This window comes from Somniosus microcephalus, chromosome 24 (assembly GCF_052327205.1).
Source record: "Somniosus microcephalus isolate GS21.2 chromosome 24, FLI_Smic_1.0, whole genome shotgun sequence".
Lineage (NCBI taxonomy): Eukaryota > Metazoa > Chordata > Chondrichthyes > Squaliformes > Somniosidae > Somniosus > Somniosus microcephalus.
Window position 1 is genome coordinate 44,986,029 of NC_141010.1, and position 20,187 is coordinate 45,006,215.

General features: G+C 44.5%; 1 protein-coding gene across 2 annotated transcripts in view; it reads left to right on the forward strand.

Annotated features, from left to right (window-relative positions):
- The first annotated feature begins 3,030 nt into the window (after window positions 1-3,030).
- Window positions 3,031-20,187, forward strand: part of LOC147101461 (unconventional myosin-Id-like) — a 561,768-nt gene continuing 544,611 nt past the window's right edge. The window contains exon 1 of one of the 2 annotated variants that reach the window (XM_085966597.1): window positions 3,031-3,542. In XM_085966597.1, coding sequence (XP_085822723.1) covers window positions 3,448-3,542 — 95 coding nt within the window. In that variant the 5' untranslated portion in view covers window positions 3,031-3,447. The remainder of the gene's footprint in view (window positions 3,543-20,187) is intronic. The other variant, XM_085966598.1, reaches the window with a different exon arrangement.

Genomic DNA, 20,187 nt, shown 5'->3' on the forward strand with positions numbered 1-20,187 from the left:
CCTTCAAGGAGCTAATATAGGTCAGTGAGCACATGGGACGATGGGTGAATGAGATTTGGTGTGAGTGAGGATACAGGCAGAAGAGTTTTGGATGAGCTTATGTTTACGGCGGGTGGAAGCTGGGCGCCTGGCCGGGAGAGCATTGGAATAAAAATACCTTTTAGTGCATGGTATTTTTAAAACGTTGGATTTTTGGACAATTCGATGTCCCTAAGGGAAAATCTCCAAGGAATCTCCATCACCCAACCCAAAGCCAAACCTCACCACAAAGCACTTCTGCACGAATGGAACCAGTTTGTTTTTTTATAATAATCATAGAATCATAGGAATTTACAGCACAGAAGGAGGCCATTCAGCCCATCTTGTCTGTGCCGGCCGACAAAGAGCTATTCACCCTAATCCCACTTTCCAGCACTTGGTCCGTAGCCCTGTAGTTTGTGGCACTTCGTGCATATCCAAGTACTTTTTAAATGTGATGAGGGTTTCTGCCTCTACCACCCTTTCAGGCAGTGAGTTCCAGACCCCCACCACCCTCTGGGTGAAAAAATGTCTCCTCAAATCCCTGCTAAACCTCCGACCAATAAAACTTTAAATCTATGCCCCCTGGTTATTGACCCTTCTGCTAAGAGAAATAGATCCTTCCTAGCCACTCTATCTAGGCCCTTCATAATTTTATACACCTTAATTAGGTCTCCCCTCAGCCTCCTCTGGAGATTTTCCCTTAGGGACATCGAAAACAACCCCAGCCTATCCAATCTTTCCTCATAGCTAAAATTCCCCAGCCCAGGCAACATAAGTAAAGAAAGGCTTGCATTTATATAGCGCCTTTCACGAAACCGGACATCTCAAAGCGCTTTACAGCCATAGAGTCATAGAGTTATACAGCACAGAAAGAGGCCCTTCGGCCCATCGTGTCTGCATCGGCCGTCAAGCTCTATCTATTCTAATCCCATTTTCCAGCACTTGGTCCGTAGCCTTGTATGCTATGGTGTTTCAAGTGCTCATCTAAATGCTTCTTGAATGTTGTGAGGGTTCCTGCCTCTACCACCCTTTCAGGCAGTGAGTTCCAGATTCCAACCACCCTCTGGGTGAAAAGGTTTTTCCTCAAATCCCCTCTAAACCTCCTGCCCCTTACCTTAAAACTATGCCCCCTGGTTATCGACCCCTCTACTAAGGGGAAAAGTTCCTTTCTATCTACCCTATCTATGCCCCATATAATTTTGTACACCTCAAGCCAATGAAGTACTATTTGAAGTGGAGTAATGTGGGAAACGCGGTAGCCAATTTGCGCACAGCAAGCTCCCACAAACAGCAATGTGATAATGCCCAGATAATCTGTTTTTGTTATGTTGGTTGAGGGATAAATATTGGCCAGGAGACCGGGGATATCTCCCCTGCTCTTCTTTGAAATAGTGCCATGGGATCTTTTACGTCCACCTGAGAGAGCAGACGGGGCCTCGGTTTAATGTCTCATCCGAAAGACAATGGGCTCGAATTTCCAAGCCCCGTGGAGGCGGGTTTGGAGGCGGGACTGGGGGGAAAATTGCAGAATCGGGGGGCACGAACCCTTCCCGCCCCCAACCCGCCTCTGTGCCAATGTCCCAGGAGGCGGGTATCCGACCTGTGCTGGGAGCCGCCTCCCCGAGGCAGGAAGGGGATTAGTGCCAATTAACTGCCTGTTAACAGGCAGTTTTTGGCCCAATCCCTATTTTTAGCCCTGAAGTGTGGGCTGCCCGACGGCTCCAAACCACGCCAAGTTAGCGAGGCGGACCGAGGGGTCGAGATGTCTGGTGTTCAGGTGAGTGATGGGTGCATGAGTGCAGAGGTAAGTGTGTTTGGTGTGTGTAAAGTGTTTAAGTAAGTTTTACTTACCTTTACTTACTAATGCAGGCTTCCTTCCTTCAGGTCTCAGGAGACCCTCATCTCACCGGCACAGAAAGCAGAATGGCTGCGAGCTGTCAAAAGTTGCAGCATTCTGCTTTCTGTTCTGGAGAGATTTCTAACTGAGTCTGTGGAGAAGGACTCAAGTTAGAAGCCAGATTGTCAGTGTTTGACAGCTCCACAGAGCTGTCAAACGCTGATATTTCATCTGTCAAAAGCTCTTGACAGATGAAATGTCAATCCCTGATGTCACCTGTAACCGGGTGTCCCTTAATTGGCCTGCTGAGCTCAACAAGGTCAATCAAGGGAAAATCGTGTGGGTTGGCGACAAATCGATGGAGGCGGGACTACAACCCAAAAAGTGGGAGTCCCGCGGGCCTCCATCACGCCCCCATTGACAAAATCCAGCCCTATGTCTCCGACAGTGCAGCGCTCCCTCAGTACCGCACTGGAGTGTCAGCCTAGCTTTATGTGCTCAAGTCCCTGAAGTGGGACTAGGAACCCACAACCTTCTGACGCAGAGGTGAAGTGTGCTACCAACTTAAGTAATAATAATAATTCAACTTTATTGTCATTGTACAGTGCACAAGTACATGAACAATGAAATGTGATCTTGCAAGCTCCCATGAGTCCAGTACTAATAACATTAACATTAAACGTAAATAGCACCGTCCTGGGAGAAGCAAAGCCGCTGCGTCTGTGCGCGCCGCCATTCCATTTCCACCATTCCTCCTGTCCGACAATCTTCAGCCCAACGCCTGGGCCTGCTCACCAGCCGCCCCTCCCGGGGCTCCTTCCGTGACCTTCTGCACCTAGTCTTCCCTGATGGTCACCCCTCCAGGTATTAACCAGGCCTGGTTCTAGCTTAGCTTCAACAAGCCTTGCCAGTGACCCTGTCCCTAGTCCCAGGAACAGGGTAAGTAACCAAGTAACTTAATCAAACTGTAATCCACCCCCCTCACTTGCCTTGCAGGCTCCTGAAACCCAGCAGCTACCATACCTGAGCAAAGGGGCCAGGGGGGCGGGGCTACAGGGCAAACAAGCCCCACCCACCTCCCCGTCTGCTCCAACTGCCAGGTCCGCCCGCCCAGCTGTGAGCGCGCGCCCGCCCAACTGTTAGGGCCGTGCGCCCGCCAGCTTCAGAAGCGCGCGCCCGCCCAACTGTTAGGGCCGTGCGCCCGCCAGCTTCAGAAGCGCGCGCCCAGTTTCAGAGTCGCGCGCACAGTTGTGAGCGCCCGCCCAGCTGCCAGGGCCGCGCGCACGTTATGCGTTGACACTCTCGCCCAGGTGAGGTGCGGCTCCGGAGGAGTTGGTAGAAAGGAAAGAAGCTGTGAGAGGAGGAGAGAGAGCAAAAAAAGAAGGAAAAAAAAATCAAATAACCGGGACTGAAACTCTGCCAATCATTCCAATTTAAACAAAAAAAATTGCAACTGGATTTGCAGGAAACCTGTGGGAAAAGTCTCAGGAGCAGCAGCAGCAGGAGGAGGATCCGGGATTAAGAAAGTCTCCTTCCCTCTCTTTCTGTTCCTGCCGGTCCGGCTGCGCTGCCGAGAGACAAGGGGAGCTATGGCGGAGCAGGAGAGCCTGGAGTTCGGGAAAGCAGACTTTGTCCTGCTGGATACGGTCAACATGTCCGATTTCATGGCAAACCTGAAACTGAGGTAAGGGGGAGAAGGGGAAGGGGTCAGTGGATAGGAGACTTTCCCCCCACCCTCTCAAACAGGGAGACCTGGGGAGTGTGCTGGAGAAGAAGGGAATGAATGAGAGAATTAAAAGAATAAAATAAGGAGAAACCCATGAATGTGTGAGATGGAGGAATGATTATGTTCCAAACAGAGACAGTCCACAATAAATGCAACGACTATGGATAGGGATGGGCTGAGAAGTTGCATAGGGGGGGGGGCGGGGGAAGAGTCCAGTAACAGCTCTGCCCATTTACCTATGGGTAGACTGAAACTTCAAGCACTTGCCAAGTGTTGTTTTCTGTTTCATTCCATGGGCATTACCTGTGCAGAGGTGTTTTGCAACATAAAGTCGAACATTGTGTGGTAATAGATGACTTACTGCGATTATAATATCTAATGTTACTGCAACTGGCTGCTCTCAATTGACTCTTTAATGTAGAGTGATAATGGGTATTGGCACAACCTCTTGTGGCTTATGTTTCTGTCTTCTCACCCACCCCTCACCAAACTTCTTTGCATGGGTTATATTCTCTACTTTCACAAGGTCTAAATTAAAGAAATTTCTCTGATGTCTGATATGCCCAAGCTCTCCATTTATGGCTGCCCCTCTGATAATGGATACGGCTTGGTGAATTGCAAGGCGATAATCCTATTTTTTTTCTCAGCGAGTTTTTATGATCTGGAATGCATTACTTCAAAAGGGAAGCAGACAGAATAGTAACTTTCAAAAGGGAATTGGATATATATTTAAAGGAAATATTTTCAGGGTTATGGGGAAAGAGCAGGGGAGTGGGACTAAATGGTAGCCATTTCAAAAAACCAGCGCAGGCATGATGGGCTGAATGGCTGCCTCCTGTGTTGTATCATTCTATGAAAAGGATCTTGGATGATACTCTTGGATCTTGAACCCCAAGATCTGATGGTTACTTTAAATTAATTGAAAAGTGTATGCTTAAATTCTGAACCACGGAGGATGGTTAGGAGTGTGTGACAAGGCTATGATGCAGTGAAGGAATTGGGATTCTGTTTCAACATTTTGTGATTTATTATTGTGTCAAGGCACAATCCCAGTTGACTTATTTTCTTTTGTAGAACTATTAATTGTATCACTACCACAAATGTTTGATTGTATTCATTCTGGCAGCCACATTTTGCTGTGTGCCTTTGTTATGTGGCTTGGAGGGAAGAGTTTTGCTGCAAAACGGTACATTGTACTTCAGTAGAGTATTTGTAGGCCTTTGCATGTATTGTCAATCCATATTATGAGGTCAAACTGGGATTTTGGGATTGCTTACATAATAGTCACTGCACTTCAAAGTAGTTCATTGTGTGCTAAGTGCTTTGAGATGTTTCTGAGAGATATGGAATCTATTCTTTCTCACTGCTCTAATGAAATTTGGATTTTGGCAGCCTGTTATCCATGAGCTGACTCCTGGTGTTTATGCTGTTAAATCTGCCCACCAGCAGGCCATTAGACCCAGTTTTACCTTGGAGTCTCCTTCCAGGCTATGGAAAACAGATTTAACAGCATACACGTCGGGAGCCGGTTCACAGATGATGGGCTCCTAGAATCTAAATTAAAATAACACTGAAAGCAGCTTCAGTGATTGTGACCTGGTCTCGCTGTCAGCTACACTCTGTGCTGTGAGCGAGGCCAGCTTGCTTATCCCAGTGAAGCCACCGACTGACTGCCCATTGCAAATGTAAAAGTGGGAGAGAGGCACTAAGATGTTGCTCTCTTGCGACGTACACTACAGAGCACCAGCTAGATAAGCATTTTCATTGTAAAGAGTTGCAAAGTTTGTACCCCTGAAAATCAGTGAATTTGCGTTAAAATGTGGTTCAGCTTTCTGCTTTTCATTTAAATTTGGCTATTGATGATGACATTTGGGAGCTGTTTTGGAGGAGTTGTCTGACTGTGAGTGAGTTTGAATGTACTTGCAGAGCAAATAACTCTTGCTCATTGAAGCACTCTTGATTACTGTATCTTTGTTGATGAGAATTTCACTCGCCATGTTTCCTCCCAGACTGAATCATGTCATTGGCACTTGTTTAAACACAAGTATATTGTAAAGGCAGAACAGGATGTTATTTTATTTTTCCACTTAATTTATATTATTAAAAATATGCCATGATAAATCATTAAAAAAATATTTAGTCCTTATGCCTGCGTATGTCGAGTGCTAGCAGGCTATTTTACCATGGCATGGGGAGCATCACAGTTCAACTCCATCTTCGCCTGACTTCCATACGTATGCATTTTCCAGTACAGGCCACTGGCTAATGATCAGGAGTAGCAACCCTGGCTGATTGTCCCTCTATAGCTCTGGGGCACTGAATCTAATTACCCTTTTGCCTTGGCTAATATCAGTGAACTCAGCACAGATCTGGAATCGAACCTGGGACCTCTGGTCTATATGGTTTGGTGACGCATGGCCTTTACTAACCTAGCCAGTAGAGGGAAGACTTATCTTGACTTCAGTTGGGAAGCCACTCTTCTTCTTCCCTTTCCTCCCCCTTCCCACCTCCCCGCAATATCTGCCCCATGCTAAAGAAAAGAAATTTACTGCTCTTATATTTATAGAAAAAGGTCGTAGAAAGCCTGCAAGAGAGGCTTGTACAGAATGAATTCTTGAACTAGTTTTGTTTTTGAATTGAACCTTTTTATTTGGACGGTGACTAGATTACTATTTTGAGTGTCTCTCTTTTTAAATCATGCAAAGTATACTTTCCAAAAGGGTATGCCATTCGAATACCCAGTCAACATCTTGGATTTGTTTTGATTTGCTTCCAGGAACTTCTACGTTGGTGCTAATCCCCTGTGTGAATTTAGTAGACAATACTGCTTAATGCTGGGTAATGTGACGTGGAGCAGTGTTTTGTTACTGACGATAAACTTCAAAAGTTATTGTTTGTACAGGCAACTGTCAGTGATGTTTTGTGTAACCTGTTATTGTTTTAAATAACTCTTTTTTTTCTGCCTTTATAACATACTTGTGTTTGTCTATTGGTATTTAGAACTATTTTTAGGAAGGGAATTGAACTCAGCTGGTAGCACACTTGCCTGAGCCAGAAGGTTGTGGGTTCAAGTCCCACTCTAGAGACTTGAGCACATATTCCAGACTGACACTCCATTTTAGTTCTGAGGGAGTGCTGCACTGTCGGAGATGCTATCTTTCAGATGAGACTTTAATCCGAGGCTGTTAAACTGGTGTCCTGGCTAATAAAAAATGTATCCCTCAATAAACAACACTTAAAAACAGATTATCTGGTCATTATCACATTGCTGTTCATGGAACCTTACAAATTGGCTGCTGTGTTTTTTAAAATTCATTCATGGGTTGTGAACGTCGCCGGCAAGGCCAGCATTTATTGCCCATCCGTAATTGCCCTCAAGAAGGTGGCGGTGAGCTGCTGTGGTGGGATTTGAACTCATGTCTCTGGATCATTAGTCCAGGCATCTGGATTACTAGTTCAGTAACATAAACACAATGCCACAGTACCCCCATTTCTTCCATTACAACAGTGACTACACTTCAAAAGTACTTCATTGGCTGTAAAGCGCTTTGGGATGTCCTGAGGTTGTGAAAGGTGCTGTGTAAATGCAAGTACTTTCTATTTCTTTACTTTAGTGCTAGATCACTGGAAGTAATAGACCAGTGCAACGTCTCCATGATTTGTTTAATAATCTTTCAACTAAACTGCTAACCTTCCCTTTTGTTCTTCCCTCCCCTGCCCCACACCTTTCCCTGCCCCTGTTCTGCTTAAAACCTGTTGCGTCTCTAAGTTTTTCCAGTTCTGATGAAAGGCCATTGACCTGGAACATTAATCTGTTTCTCTCTCCACATATGCTGTCCGACCCCGCCGAGTATTTCAGCATTTTCTGGTTTTATTTTATACTAGTAAGAAGCATTGTTAAAGTAATTGGTCATGGGGAGAATGGAGGATTCCCATTCCAGGTATCTTTGTGTTCTCTCCTGCCAAACTTCTGCTAGATTTAATGTTTCAGCTGAAAGGCTATGTGACGGTCTATCTACAGACTTCTCCATGGCCAGGGTTAATGTAGGTTTAGGCACATCTGACCAGTAGGACAGTGGAACGGCCTCACTAATTTATAGAATGCTCAACAACCTTGCTTAAAACCACAGACCTTCACAGTACAGACTTTGTTTAATTTATTCATTTATTAAATGTCAACATTTATTCACAAATTAAAATATTTTGCCCAACTTAACTGGTAAATTTGCTATCCGACAACAAATTATATTTATGTAACATCCAAAATGTCCCACACCACTTCAGAGTCGTAGCAAGAGGAACAAAACAGCGAGCCAGGAGGGGGAGTTTAGATGGGGCTGTTGAAGGTTCGGAGGAAAGATTGTTTTGAGAAGGTTTTTGGAGGAGCGAGAGATGGAGGGGTCTTGGAAAGGAGTTCGAGGGAGCAGGGCCGAAGGCAGCTAAAAGCTTTGCCACCAATAGTAAGACAGAGGGGAGAGTAGGATGCACAGGAGACCAGACTTGGATGACCTAAGGGTGCAGGAGGAAGAGTAAGTCTGGAGGAGGTTGCAGGGGTAGGGTGGAGTGAGGCCATGCTGGAATTTGAGAATGAGAATTGCAGGTCTGAGAGGATAGGAGTGATAAATGAGTGACGATACCCAGATCTACCTCACCACCATCTCTCTCGACCCCTCCACTGTATCTAATTTGTCAGACTCCAGTACTGGACGAGCAGAAATTTCTTCCAAATAAATATTGGGAAGACCGAAGCCATTGTCTTCTGCCCCTGCCACAAACTCTGTTTCCTAGCCACCAACTCCATCCCGCTCCCTGGCAACTGAGGCTGAACCAAACTGTTTGCAATCTTGGTGTCATATTTGACTTTGAGATGAGCTTCCAACCACACATCCGCACCATCACCAAGACCGCCTATTTCCACCTCCGTAACATCGCCCGTCTCCGCCCTTGCCTCAGCTCATCTGCTGCTGAAACCCTCATCCATGCCTGTGTTACCTCTAGACTTGACTATTCCAACGCACTCCTGACCGGCCTCCCACATTCTACCCTCCATAAACTTGAGGTCCCGTTCACCCATAAGCCTGTGCTCGCTGACCTACATTGGCTCCTGGTTAAGCAATGTCTCGATTTTAAAATTCTCATCCTTGTTTTCAAATCCCTCCATGGCCTTGCCCCTCCCTATCTCTGTAATCTTCTCCATCCCCACAACCCGCCGAGATATCTGTGCTCCTCTAATTCTGGCCTCTTGAGCACCCCCGATTTCAATCGCTCCACCATTGGTGGCCGTGCCTTCAGCTGCCAAGGTCCTAAGCTCTGGAATTCCCTCCCTAAACCTCTCTGCCTCTCTCCCTCTCTTTCCTCCTTTAAGACGCTCCTTAAAACCTACCTCTTTGACCAAGCTTTTGGTCATCTGCCCTAATATCTTATGTGGCTCGGTGTCAAATTTTGTTTTACAACGCTCCAGTGAAGCACCTTGGGACATTTAACTACGTTAAAGGCGCTATATAAATACAAGTTGTTATTAAGAAGAACTTGTATTTTATAGCACCTTTCACGATCTTACGAGGCCCCAAAGTGCTTTACAGCCAATGAAGTACTTTTGAAGTGTACCACTGTTGTAATGTAGGAAATGAGGTAGCCAAATTGTGCACAACAAGGTCCCACAAACAGCAATGAGATAATGACCAGATGTTTCAGTGATGTTGGTTGAGGGATAAATATTGGTCAGAACATTGGAGAGAACTCTCCTGCTCCTCTTCAAAATAGTGCCAGGATCTTTTATGTCCACCTGAGAGCAGATGGGGTCTCGGTTTAACTTCTCATCCGAAAGATGGCGACTCGGAGACGAGAGTGTTACCGCTGAGCCGCGGCTGACACTTGCTATTTTTATTAATTATTTCATTATTATTACTATTTATCTACTGTGGAAATCATCTGCACAGAGCAGGTTTGTGGTGAGTTAACCGATCCCAGCCAGAGTAGCAGTAGAGGTGTTACAATAAGTCTTGACGCTGCTGGGCAGACAAGGCCATGTGCCTGAGACTGGGTTTGGAGAGTCGCATTCTGCTGTGTGCTACTGAGTTGCCTGTTCCATTTTTTAACGTGGGAGAGCAAAATAGGGCAAGGAATTGTTGGGTTTTTTCCCCCCAGCTTTGTTTTCTTTCCTTCTCTCCTGAATGTGATGCCTCCAGCTGGGGTCTGGTTCCACAGGTTCCGAAGGCAGTGAGTAACGGTATGTTGTTATTGTTGAATCCGTGTGTTAATGGAGACATGGAATGCAGGAGTTGATTTAACAAATGTTTACTGAACAAAGTCTGGAGGTGAACTAACTATACAAGACGCTATACAGGCTTATATACCCGAGTGGTCACTACCGGTACTACAGTACACAGGGGCCTCAAAAAAACATAGTTCCTCTTAAAGGTACATACACTACAGTTATGTCACGGGGTTGGGGGAGTACAGCAGCATCACAGCTGAATTTCCTCCCACCTTCAGAAACCTCCTGAAACCAATCTCTTTGCCCACACCCAATGCTTCTCCCAACTCCTTCTTTGGGTCAGATCAGCCTCTCTGTGAAGTGTCTTCTGACATTTTACAAGGCCCTATATGAGTGTAAATTGTCTACACGTGTGCACTTATGGCAGGTGAGATAGGGCAGCGATCTGGAATGAGAACCCTGACTAATTCCATCCCCTCCTCGCCATCCCAGGAGTGCTTGAGGGCAACAATTGTACCTAGCACTGCCACTGGCATCAACAAACTCAACAAAGACCAGAAATTGAAACTGGGCCTCACCTGGTTTGTGTGCAACTCATTTCCATGTTGGGTAGCAACTTTACTAATTAAATGATTAGGGGAACCAGACAAGCTATTTTTAATTCATGAATACATGCTGACATAGAAATATGAAACTACAAGTCAGCATTGTATTGCGTTTTTAACTAAGATGTAAAGCTAATAAAGTATACAGAAACAGTTCCACATTATTTCACATGTTTATTGTTAGGGTTTTTTCAATTTATAGCATGAAGACACAGCCTGAAATTCCTCGAGTGAATTATAAGCAAAAATGTGAACTTCAGCTTCTGTTGATATAAGCTCGGGCCGAAGCAGCATGTCCCTCCTTTCATTAAATTGCACACAGCTTTGGGGAATGAGGTATGTGGGAAGTGATGGCAAGCAGAAAATGAATGCAGATAATTGAAGATTCTTTTATGAGGCAAAGTTTCAAATGTGGTTCTCTGGTGGATATGTCTGATCAGGATCGTTCCCAAGTGCCTGGCATTTGACCAGTATAAAGCACTCCAGCAGTATTTCTGTATCTAGATAAAATCAATTGAACCAGAGTAAAGCGCAAAGTTTGAGGGAGTGCCTTGTGAATAATTTGCTAACTGTATGACAAAACAGTTAGGGTTCTGCTAGTGTTCATTTACTTAGGGATTACTCATGTACACTGTTTGTGGGTCAGGCTGTGCTTCTTGTATTGGAATCTAAACCGTCTTCAGTACTTATCTGACTCTTAACGCTGCATTAACTTAGTACTTATAGTTAATAAGTAATCGCTGTAAAAAGATAAATTGTACACCATAGTCTATGTTAGATAATAAATTGTACAAGAAAATATTTCAGTTGACTGACGTATCGAACTGCAAGAACATAACTTGAATACTTTTTGTGTATTTAAGCAAAACCCCAAGGGTATATGGAAAATATAATCTCTGTTGTTATAAACCTGGAATTGGCCATGAGCAAAACCTTGTAATTATAGATGTCCTGCCTTGTGATGCAGTATACACTGCATCGCTTTTAGAAAGGAATACACCAGATCCTATGTTAAAGAGCACTTGGCATGAATCCATTTGAAAAGAAGTAACTGCTGCACTTCCACTGTGCCCAAAAAGCTGCCGTTTGCATTGAACGGCGTCAGAAAACGTAAGCTTTTACCAGTTTGGTGGTAGGTTCAAGTCAGCTACCCAAAGGCACTTGTAAGATTGAAAGAGTTGTAAGTTTTATTGTGCTATGACATAGTTGGATGCAGGTTATTCTCTGCAATTTTACAAATAGAGTTCTTGATCACAGCCAGGCTTCAAAGCAAATATCTAATGCTTGAGATAAATTACACTTTTTTGCAGAAATAAAAAGACAAACTGAGCAGGCTAGAAATCTGAAATAAAAACAGAAATCCGCACCTGAAATGAGACGAGACAGATCAGTGTTTCTCGTTGAGCCTCCTTGTACTCTTCATCAGGGCTGAAGAAGGTCATCATGAAACAATTAACCTGTCTATTTTCTTTTCCAAAGCTGATAGGTGTGTATTTTCTTTTTTAGCTGACTGTTTTTTGTCAATTATCTTCTGTCTAGTTCAGACCAACGTTGTTACAGATTTGTGTCAATCACTCCTGGTGTTTGGAACCTCTTGAGACTAGAGAAATTAACTTGAAACATGAGGGATCAGAAGGAACTTTGCAAAATACTAATTGTGCAAAAGTACAAGGCTGTATCACATAAACAGGAAATATTTGGAAGATAATTGAAGGTAATATCTAATCTTCAGATTTAAAAGATTGTTAAATGGTTGAAGGTTGCCCTTGTGCTTTATGTAATCTGATCCACTGAATACAATTACAGCTTCTTGCTTCCCATCCTTGTACCTCATGTATTCACTTATGATGGTGTTGACTGGGGTGAAAAAGCAGGGACCCCATCAGGAAAAGTTTCACTAATGCTGCACAAGACAACTAATGAGATTCTTCACCACTCTGCTCATGGTGGATCATCTAAGTGTCAACTGCTTAACCTTTTTTTGATGAATTATTGGTCCAGATATTGCTGGAACGGGGCAAGTTAGGTACAGAAAGAGAAGAATTTGGCAAAGACAGGAGAGCATGGTGGGTACTTCAGTTGGTCTCCAGGAATTGTTAGTCCTGTGACATGCTATCCTAGTGAATGAAGGTACATGTAAAGGTTCAAGTTCTGGTTCACTGAATGTTCAGTCTGCTTATAGGCATGACCATTTTGCTATGGAACCCGTCTTAAAAGTGGGCTTTACTATAGAGTATTGACCAAATGCAGAGTAAAGCCCACTCTGCTCTTTCAATCAGTGTGTGTAAGGGGCAACTCGCTTTTTGAGTATTTGACAACCTGTTTGAGAAGGGAGGAGAACCATGTGTTGATGACATCAATCGTGTTGACATGGAGCAATGCATCACATTGTGTCTTTGTTTACAACTAAAAATAGTTTTCATAACTCTTCAGTCCTAAAGTAGAAAATCACCCCCATACAGTACCCATTTGGCACTTCCACTGATACACCAGCCATTTCTATTCTGAAAGAGTGACAATTTTGTGAGCAGTTTTATTTGGCAAATCTGTAGGAATATGATTGAGATTGCCCAAAATCAGAGTGTTTATCAAATAGTCTGGGCTAGAATTCAGCACATGTTCCAGAGGTGAAAGAATGGCAGCATATTAGCCACTGCTACCCAAATCCCCCGGAAGCCCAGGTTTGACACTATCCATGGGGCAGACCAGTGGACTACTCGCTAGAATGGCTGCCAAGCTAATTTGGGGGAATGATGGAATGGAAAAAAATAAATTTAAAAATAAATGGCGGCGCGCATGGACGCAGCGGCTTTGTCTCTCCCGAGACTGAGCGTTTTTACCCTCTTTGAGTCTCTTCTGGACTCTGCTGATATGGGAATTGAGGGCAGACCAACTGTACAGCCGGCAGACGCTCCTCGATATCGGGGCCGACTGCGTGCGGCTCACACTCGGCGCCGTCGATCTGCCTCCCGACATCGCCTGACCCCCAGGACCAGCGTGGCGTCCTTCCCCAGTCGGAAGTCGGCGCAGACCGCGCAGGGAACACAAGCAGAAGCGGGGTAAGAGGGCCGGAATCCAAAATAGGCTGAAGAGGGCCCCACACAAACCCTCCCTCCCAAGTATTTTCCTGGCCAACGTCAGGTCACTAGAAAATAAAATGGATGAGATCAAACTTGATCTCTCCTCACAGAAAAGAACAAAGGAATGCTGCGCCATGATCTTCACAGAGACCTGGTTGAACAACGGCATCCCTGACACCACCATCCAGCTAGAAGGACGCACGGTCTTCCACGCCGACAGAACTGCAGACTCCAGTAAGAGCAAGGGAGGCGGTTTGTGCATTTACACTAACAATGCCTGGTGCAGTAACACTGACATAATCGATAGATCCTGTTCGGCTGATTTGGAATTCCTCATGGTAAGGTGCAGACCCTTCTACCTGCCTCGGGAATTCACGGCTGTTATCATCACTACGTCCCACCACACGCTAATGCCAAACTAGCACTGAAGGACCTCTACAGGGCCATCAGCGAACAACAAACTGCGCACCCAGATGGAGCTTTTATCGTCGCGGGAGACTTCAATCACATAAACCTAAAATCTGTACTACCGAAATTCCACCAGAATGTTTCCTGCCCCACAAGAGGGGAGAACACACTGGATCAAGTCTACACGAGCATTGTAGATGCTTATAAGGCCATTCCCTGCTCCCACCTTGGGAAGTCTGACCACCTCTCCCTGTTTCTAGCCCCGGCATACAAACCGCTCATCAAAAGAGTGAGAACATCAGTGAGATCAGTGAAAGTATGGCCAGAGGGGGCAGTCTCTGAGCTTCAGGATTGCTTTGAATGCACTAATTGGGGCATGTTTGCCCATAATGACATCGAGGAATACGCATCCACAGTGCTATTCTACATTAACAGTTGCGTCGAGGTCGTCACGACCCATAAAAATATCAGGACATACCCCAACCAGAAACCCTGGATGAACGGAGAGGTCCGCTCGCTGTTAAAAGCACGCGACGCAGCATTTAAATCTGGCGACGCGGCGGCTTACAGTGCAGCTAGGACCAACCTAAAAAAGGGTATCAGGACTGCCAAAAGGAAACAGACACTGCGGATAGAGGATCATTTCCACAACAACTCGGACCCCCGGCGCATGTGGCAAGGCATCCAGTCCATCACTGACTACAAGAGCAAAAACACCAGCCCCCAGGTTAGCGATGCCTCCCTTCCGGAGGAGCTTAACAACTTCTACGCTCGCTTTGACAGGGACAACAGGGAGCCGGCTACCAAAGCCTTGCCACCACCGGAAGACCAGGTGCTCACTCTGTCGACCTCCGACGTAAGGGGTGTTCTACGCGGAGTGAACACACGAAAGGCTGCTGGACCTGATAGCATCCCTGGACGGGTACTCAAGGAATGTGCTGATCAGCTGGCTGATGTTTTCACCGCCATCTTCAATCTGTCATTGGCCCAGGCAGTAGTCCCTACATGCTTCAAGACCGCTACCATTATTCCTGTGCCAAAGCAAACGGCTGTGACGTGCCTGAACGACTATCGACCTGTCGCACTCACACCCATCATAATGAAGTGTTTCGAGAGACTGGTCCTGGCTCACATCAAAGCCAGTGTTCCTGCCTCTCTTGACCAACACCAGTTTGCCTATCGTGCAAACAGATCAACGGAGGATGCAATCACAACTGCTCTACACTCTGCACTGAATCACTTAGATGGTAAAGAGACCTACATCAGAATGCTGTTCATAGACTATAGCTCAGCATTCAACACTATTGTCCCCAACAAGCCGGCCACCAAACTCCACACTCTTGGCCTGAACACTTTCCTCTGTAACTGGACCCTTGACTTCCTAACAAACAGACCCCAGTCTGTCAAATTAGGTAACCACACCTCCTCTCCACCCCCCCCCCCCCGACCCTGAACACGGGGGCCCCATAAGGATGTGTGCTGAGCCCCCTCCTCTACTCCCTCTTCACCCACGACTGTGTGGCTGTTCATGGTTCCAACACCATCATCAAGTTTGCGGATGATACCACGGTAGTAGGCCAGATCACCAACAACGATGAGTCAGCCTACAGGGAGGAGGTCCAGCATCTCGTGAAGTGGTGCGCCGATAACAACCTGGCTGTTAACATCAAGAAAACCAAAGAAATCATTGTGGACTTCAGGAAGTCTAAAGGCGGAAGTCACACCCCCATCCACATCCATGGGGCTGTGGTGGAAAGGGTGGACAGCTTTAAGTTCCTCGGAGTCCACATCACGGAAGACCTCTCCTGGTCCCTCAATACCTTCTCTCTGGTGAAGAAGGCCCAGCAGCGCCTATATTTCCTAAGGAGGCTGAAGGGATGTAACCTGTCACCCCTGATCCTCTCTAACTTTTACCACTGCACAATAGAGAGCATCCTGACGAACTGTATCACAGTATGGTATGGCAGCTGTAGCTACTATGACCGGAAAGCCCTGCAGCGGGTAGTCAAAACTGCCCAACGCATTACCGGCACCCGGCTATAGAGCACATATACCAGAAATGCTGTTTACGGAGGTCACGGACCATCATCAAAGACCCTACCCACCCCAGCCACAGTCTGTTCGCCCTCCTGCCATCTGGGAGACGCTACAGATGCATTCGCACCCGTACGACCAGATTTAGGAACAGCTTCTTTCCCAGGGCTGTCATCCTACTGAACTCCACAAATAAACTCTAAAGCCTGCACACCTGCCAATGCACTTTATTATGGTTATGTTTATGTTAATGTATTACAAGCCAAATGAATGTTGAATGTTTAAATGTCTTAATCTAAATGTACACTCTCGGGAGCCGCAAGCCTACATTTCGTTGTACTGCACTTGTGCACTAACAATGACAATAAAGTTGATTATGATTATGATTTGATTACAAAGACTAGTTTCACTATCAGTTGCCCTGTATAAGCAATTAGAATAGTTCTGGTGGTGATTTGAGAGAGTCGTCATAGAAATATTATCAGTCTGCATTCTCCTGTGTGTTGGTGAGCTGACTGAACACTTCAAAGTTATAGCAACAGTAATGAGATTGCAGGAACATGAGAGAACAGAAAGGGAACAGGATAACTCGCAGAGAATTACACATGTAGAAAGGTAAAACATGCAAAGCAGTGAAAAATAAAGAGAATATCCTAGAACCAGATAAATAGATGGCTGTTTTTAGTAAACAAAACTTGCATTTATATAGTGCCTTTCACAACCTCAGGACGTCCCAAGGCGCTTTACAGCCAATGAAGTACTTTTTGAAGTGTAATGTAGGGAAACATGGCAGCCAATTTGTACGCAGCAAGGTCCCACAAACAGCGCTGCGATAATAACCAAATAATCTGTTTTAGTGATGTTGATTGAGGGATACATATTGACCAAGAGTAAAAGATAGTGTAGAGAGAAACTTGGAGAATTCCAATATTAAGATTTCTCATTAGAGAGAGAGCAAAAGTTTAAAAAAAACAAACGCTGGAGATACTCAGTATGTCGGGCAGCATCCATTGAGAAAATAAGACAGTTGATATTCAGGTATAAAATATTTCCTCAGATCATGAGGATCATAAGAGTATTAAATCAGCATAAAGAAATGGAAACAGCTAATTAGCATTAATGTTTAACACTTGTTGCAGTTTTTTTCAAATTTCCACAGTATCATTGAACAAGCAGTATATGTAGTTGAGTTGTGTGTTGGGCCAGTTGGGGATTCTAATCTATAAATAGATCTAGTGTAACAAGGTGTTTAATTCTTCATTATTTACCCCAGATAACCATGCAAGGGCAACCCCTTGGGATATAATTTGCCTGAGCTATCAAGCCCTCAGGTGATTTGGGATTGCTGTTGTAACCATGTTAGACCCTCCGATTTACTACTGCGGTAATTTATGCAGTATTCTGTTAAAATGGGTGCATTGTCTAATAATACAAGGTTTACATTTTCTCTGTAGTTAACAAGCCATATAATTGTTTTTTAACCTGTCCCCTCTCCCTACTCTTGTGTTAATTGTAACATTATAAGCTGTTGGTTGTAAGATATTGTTCAATGAGAACAACATTCTTGTCCTGTTTAGTTCTAGATCATTCAACTGCACGGTGAATCCTGGATAAAAGGCAAACATGATGGCACGACTCTGTTTCCTTGTACCTTCACACTTCTTAGAATTGTGGTAATCTTGCTGGAATAAATCTTTAATTTTCCACCGTTTGGGAGATGTTTGAACTGCTGGAGATAACCACAGTGGTACTTAACTGATGAGGCATGGTGGCCTCTCCATTGTACAGTAATTGGAAGTTCGTGTTGGAGCTTTTGGGGCTAGTTCTCTGGGTGTAACTCATTAAGAAAAGACCCATCAGTGCTCATCCTATCATTTATCTCATGCACCACCCTTACTATTTGTTAGTAATACCAAGTTCTGGGGAGGCCAAAAACCTAACAGGATATGTTTTTAAACCTTCAATTTGCTGTATTGGGATTGTTTATTTTTAAATCCTCATTCAGTCTAGCGCTTGAGCAATGCAAAATAAATATGCATTCTGAAACTGGAACAGTATTATAAGGAACAAAATTGTTGGAACAGTCAGCCAGAATCCATGTGCAGGAGCTGTCTGGAATGTATTTCAGCTTGTATATTATCACACTGTGACCTAGCAGTAAAGCTTCCATTAACATATCCATATTAATGTGCCACTAAGCTGGGAAAAACTGTTTCACTGAAAGATGGAACTTCTCTGCTAACGTGCTGCATTGCTTCCAATGTTGATTTCTAAGGGAGAACTGAAGGATAATTTAGGTAAATTAGGCTGTGTCTTCCATTTGATTTTCATAGGTTCTTTTTATTGCCCTTAAAAAGAGAATACATAACTGTATCGTGTGAAGTCACTGTACAGTTTGGCAAAGAGGAGAATACACTAGCAGGTCTGGCTGTGGAACAATGCATGGCTGGAGCAGTTGAGATAATTTGACTATGGTCACTGGCTTTCAGCTATGTTTGGGATAACAGCAGTCTTGCCTATACAGTGATGGTCTTGCTGGTTGGGCCTTTGCCTTATGTATAGCTATGTAACAACTGTCAAAATTTACATAGTAAAAATCACTCTTGAACTATTAATGGACCACACAAGATCTACATTGGAGATCCAGCAAGTGATGTAGGTGGCTGGAGCACCTGGTCGAAGAGTGGCAATCCTCAAGAAAAATGGGATATCTTATTTACTGGAACCCCAGTACATCTGCTCCCAGTCAAGAGTGTGGCCAAACTTGAGACATCTGGCCTTGTTACAGTTGTCTGCAGCTGCATCCTGTTATGCCACCTCATATGCAACTACTTTGAATATAACTACATCCCAGAAGAGAACAAAACACCAATGTGTTATCCATCAAGCCACCTTGCGGCAGACGGTGACAGTACAAAGGTGCGCAAAGTGGTAAAGAGGTGACATGTTACATTACTGTAAAATCTACCAAGTTTGTTGCAAACCTGTGCACCTTTTAGCACCCACTAAATGTAGAGTAGTCTGTAGAGATATGTTAAAATGAAATAACTTGCATATCAGCTCAACTAATTTGGATATATTTTTTTAAAACATTATCTTAATGACTCTAAATCTAGATCTGCAGAAAACTCCCTTGATGATCTATTTTGGCATTCAACTATTTCTTTGCATCATATCAGATACTGGGTCAGGTTCCACCTGAATGCCAGCTCTGCCTCTCCACTACCTCCTTCATCCTGTCAATTGTTTTTCTGCTGCGAGTCTTGGATGAGTCAAAACTTATTGCAATTCAACATTGGGAAGGTCAAAGGCATTGGGGGTGAAATTGGATATGGACAGTAGCGCAAAACAGGCAATAGAGAATCGGCAGCCCGCTTTACACCCTGCCTGACTTTCTTTTCCATTGGATACTCCACAACCTCTTGATATATCCCTATATCCTCCTCTTCTTCCCCCACCCATCCATGAGCACTCTGTTCCTTTGCCTCTTGTAGGTTTAGAGCTATGTACTGTTTGTAGTACTTGACGTAATAAAGATGCACTATGCACTTGGTTGAACATAAAGCAAGGCTTTAATCAACTTGTAACAAAACATGGAGGTCTAGTTAGTAGTCACTAGCTTCCTGTTTCCAGATTGTCTCTGGCCAAGTTGGGCCCACGCCCGAGTATTTATACTCCTCGGATGGCGCCCTCAGCTGGCCGTCCAGTAGTACTTCCTGAGTTACTTCTTGTAGAAGTTGCGATTTATGACAGTAGAAAGTGGCTGAACTGTTAACAGTACTATCAGGAGGTCTGTAGACAACTCCTGCCAGAGTCTTGCATCCTTTGCTGTTCCTTAATTCTATCCATAGTGTTTCCACTGCTTGCTCGCACTTGCTGATAACCCTTCTTTCTACTGTAGTAACTGTGTCTTTTATTCATTCCCAACTTCCCTGTCCTTTCTAAAGATCTTGTAGTCTGGAATATTTAGCTCCCAGTTATATGCAGCTCGTAGCCAGGTCTCTGAAATGGCTACTACGTCATACCCTTTTAAATTGAATTTCTGTTTCGAACTAACTTGTTTTATTCCTTATGCTACATGCATTCATGTACAAAACTCTTATTTGGGTAACTGTCCCCACCCTGCCCTTATGCCCTGAAGGTGTTTTTCTCCCACTTTTTGTTGCTGATGCTCTGTACTTTGCCATAACAGGTAATTTAATATGTCCTTCTAGGTATTTCATTATTTTCCCTATAACCTTTTCAGCAGCCGGCGTATT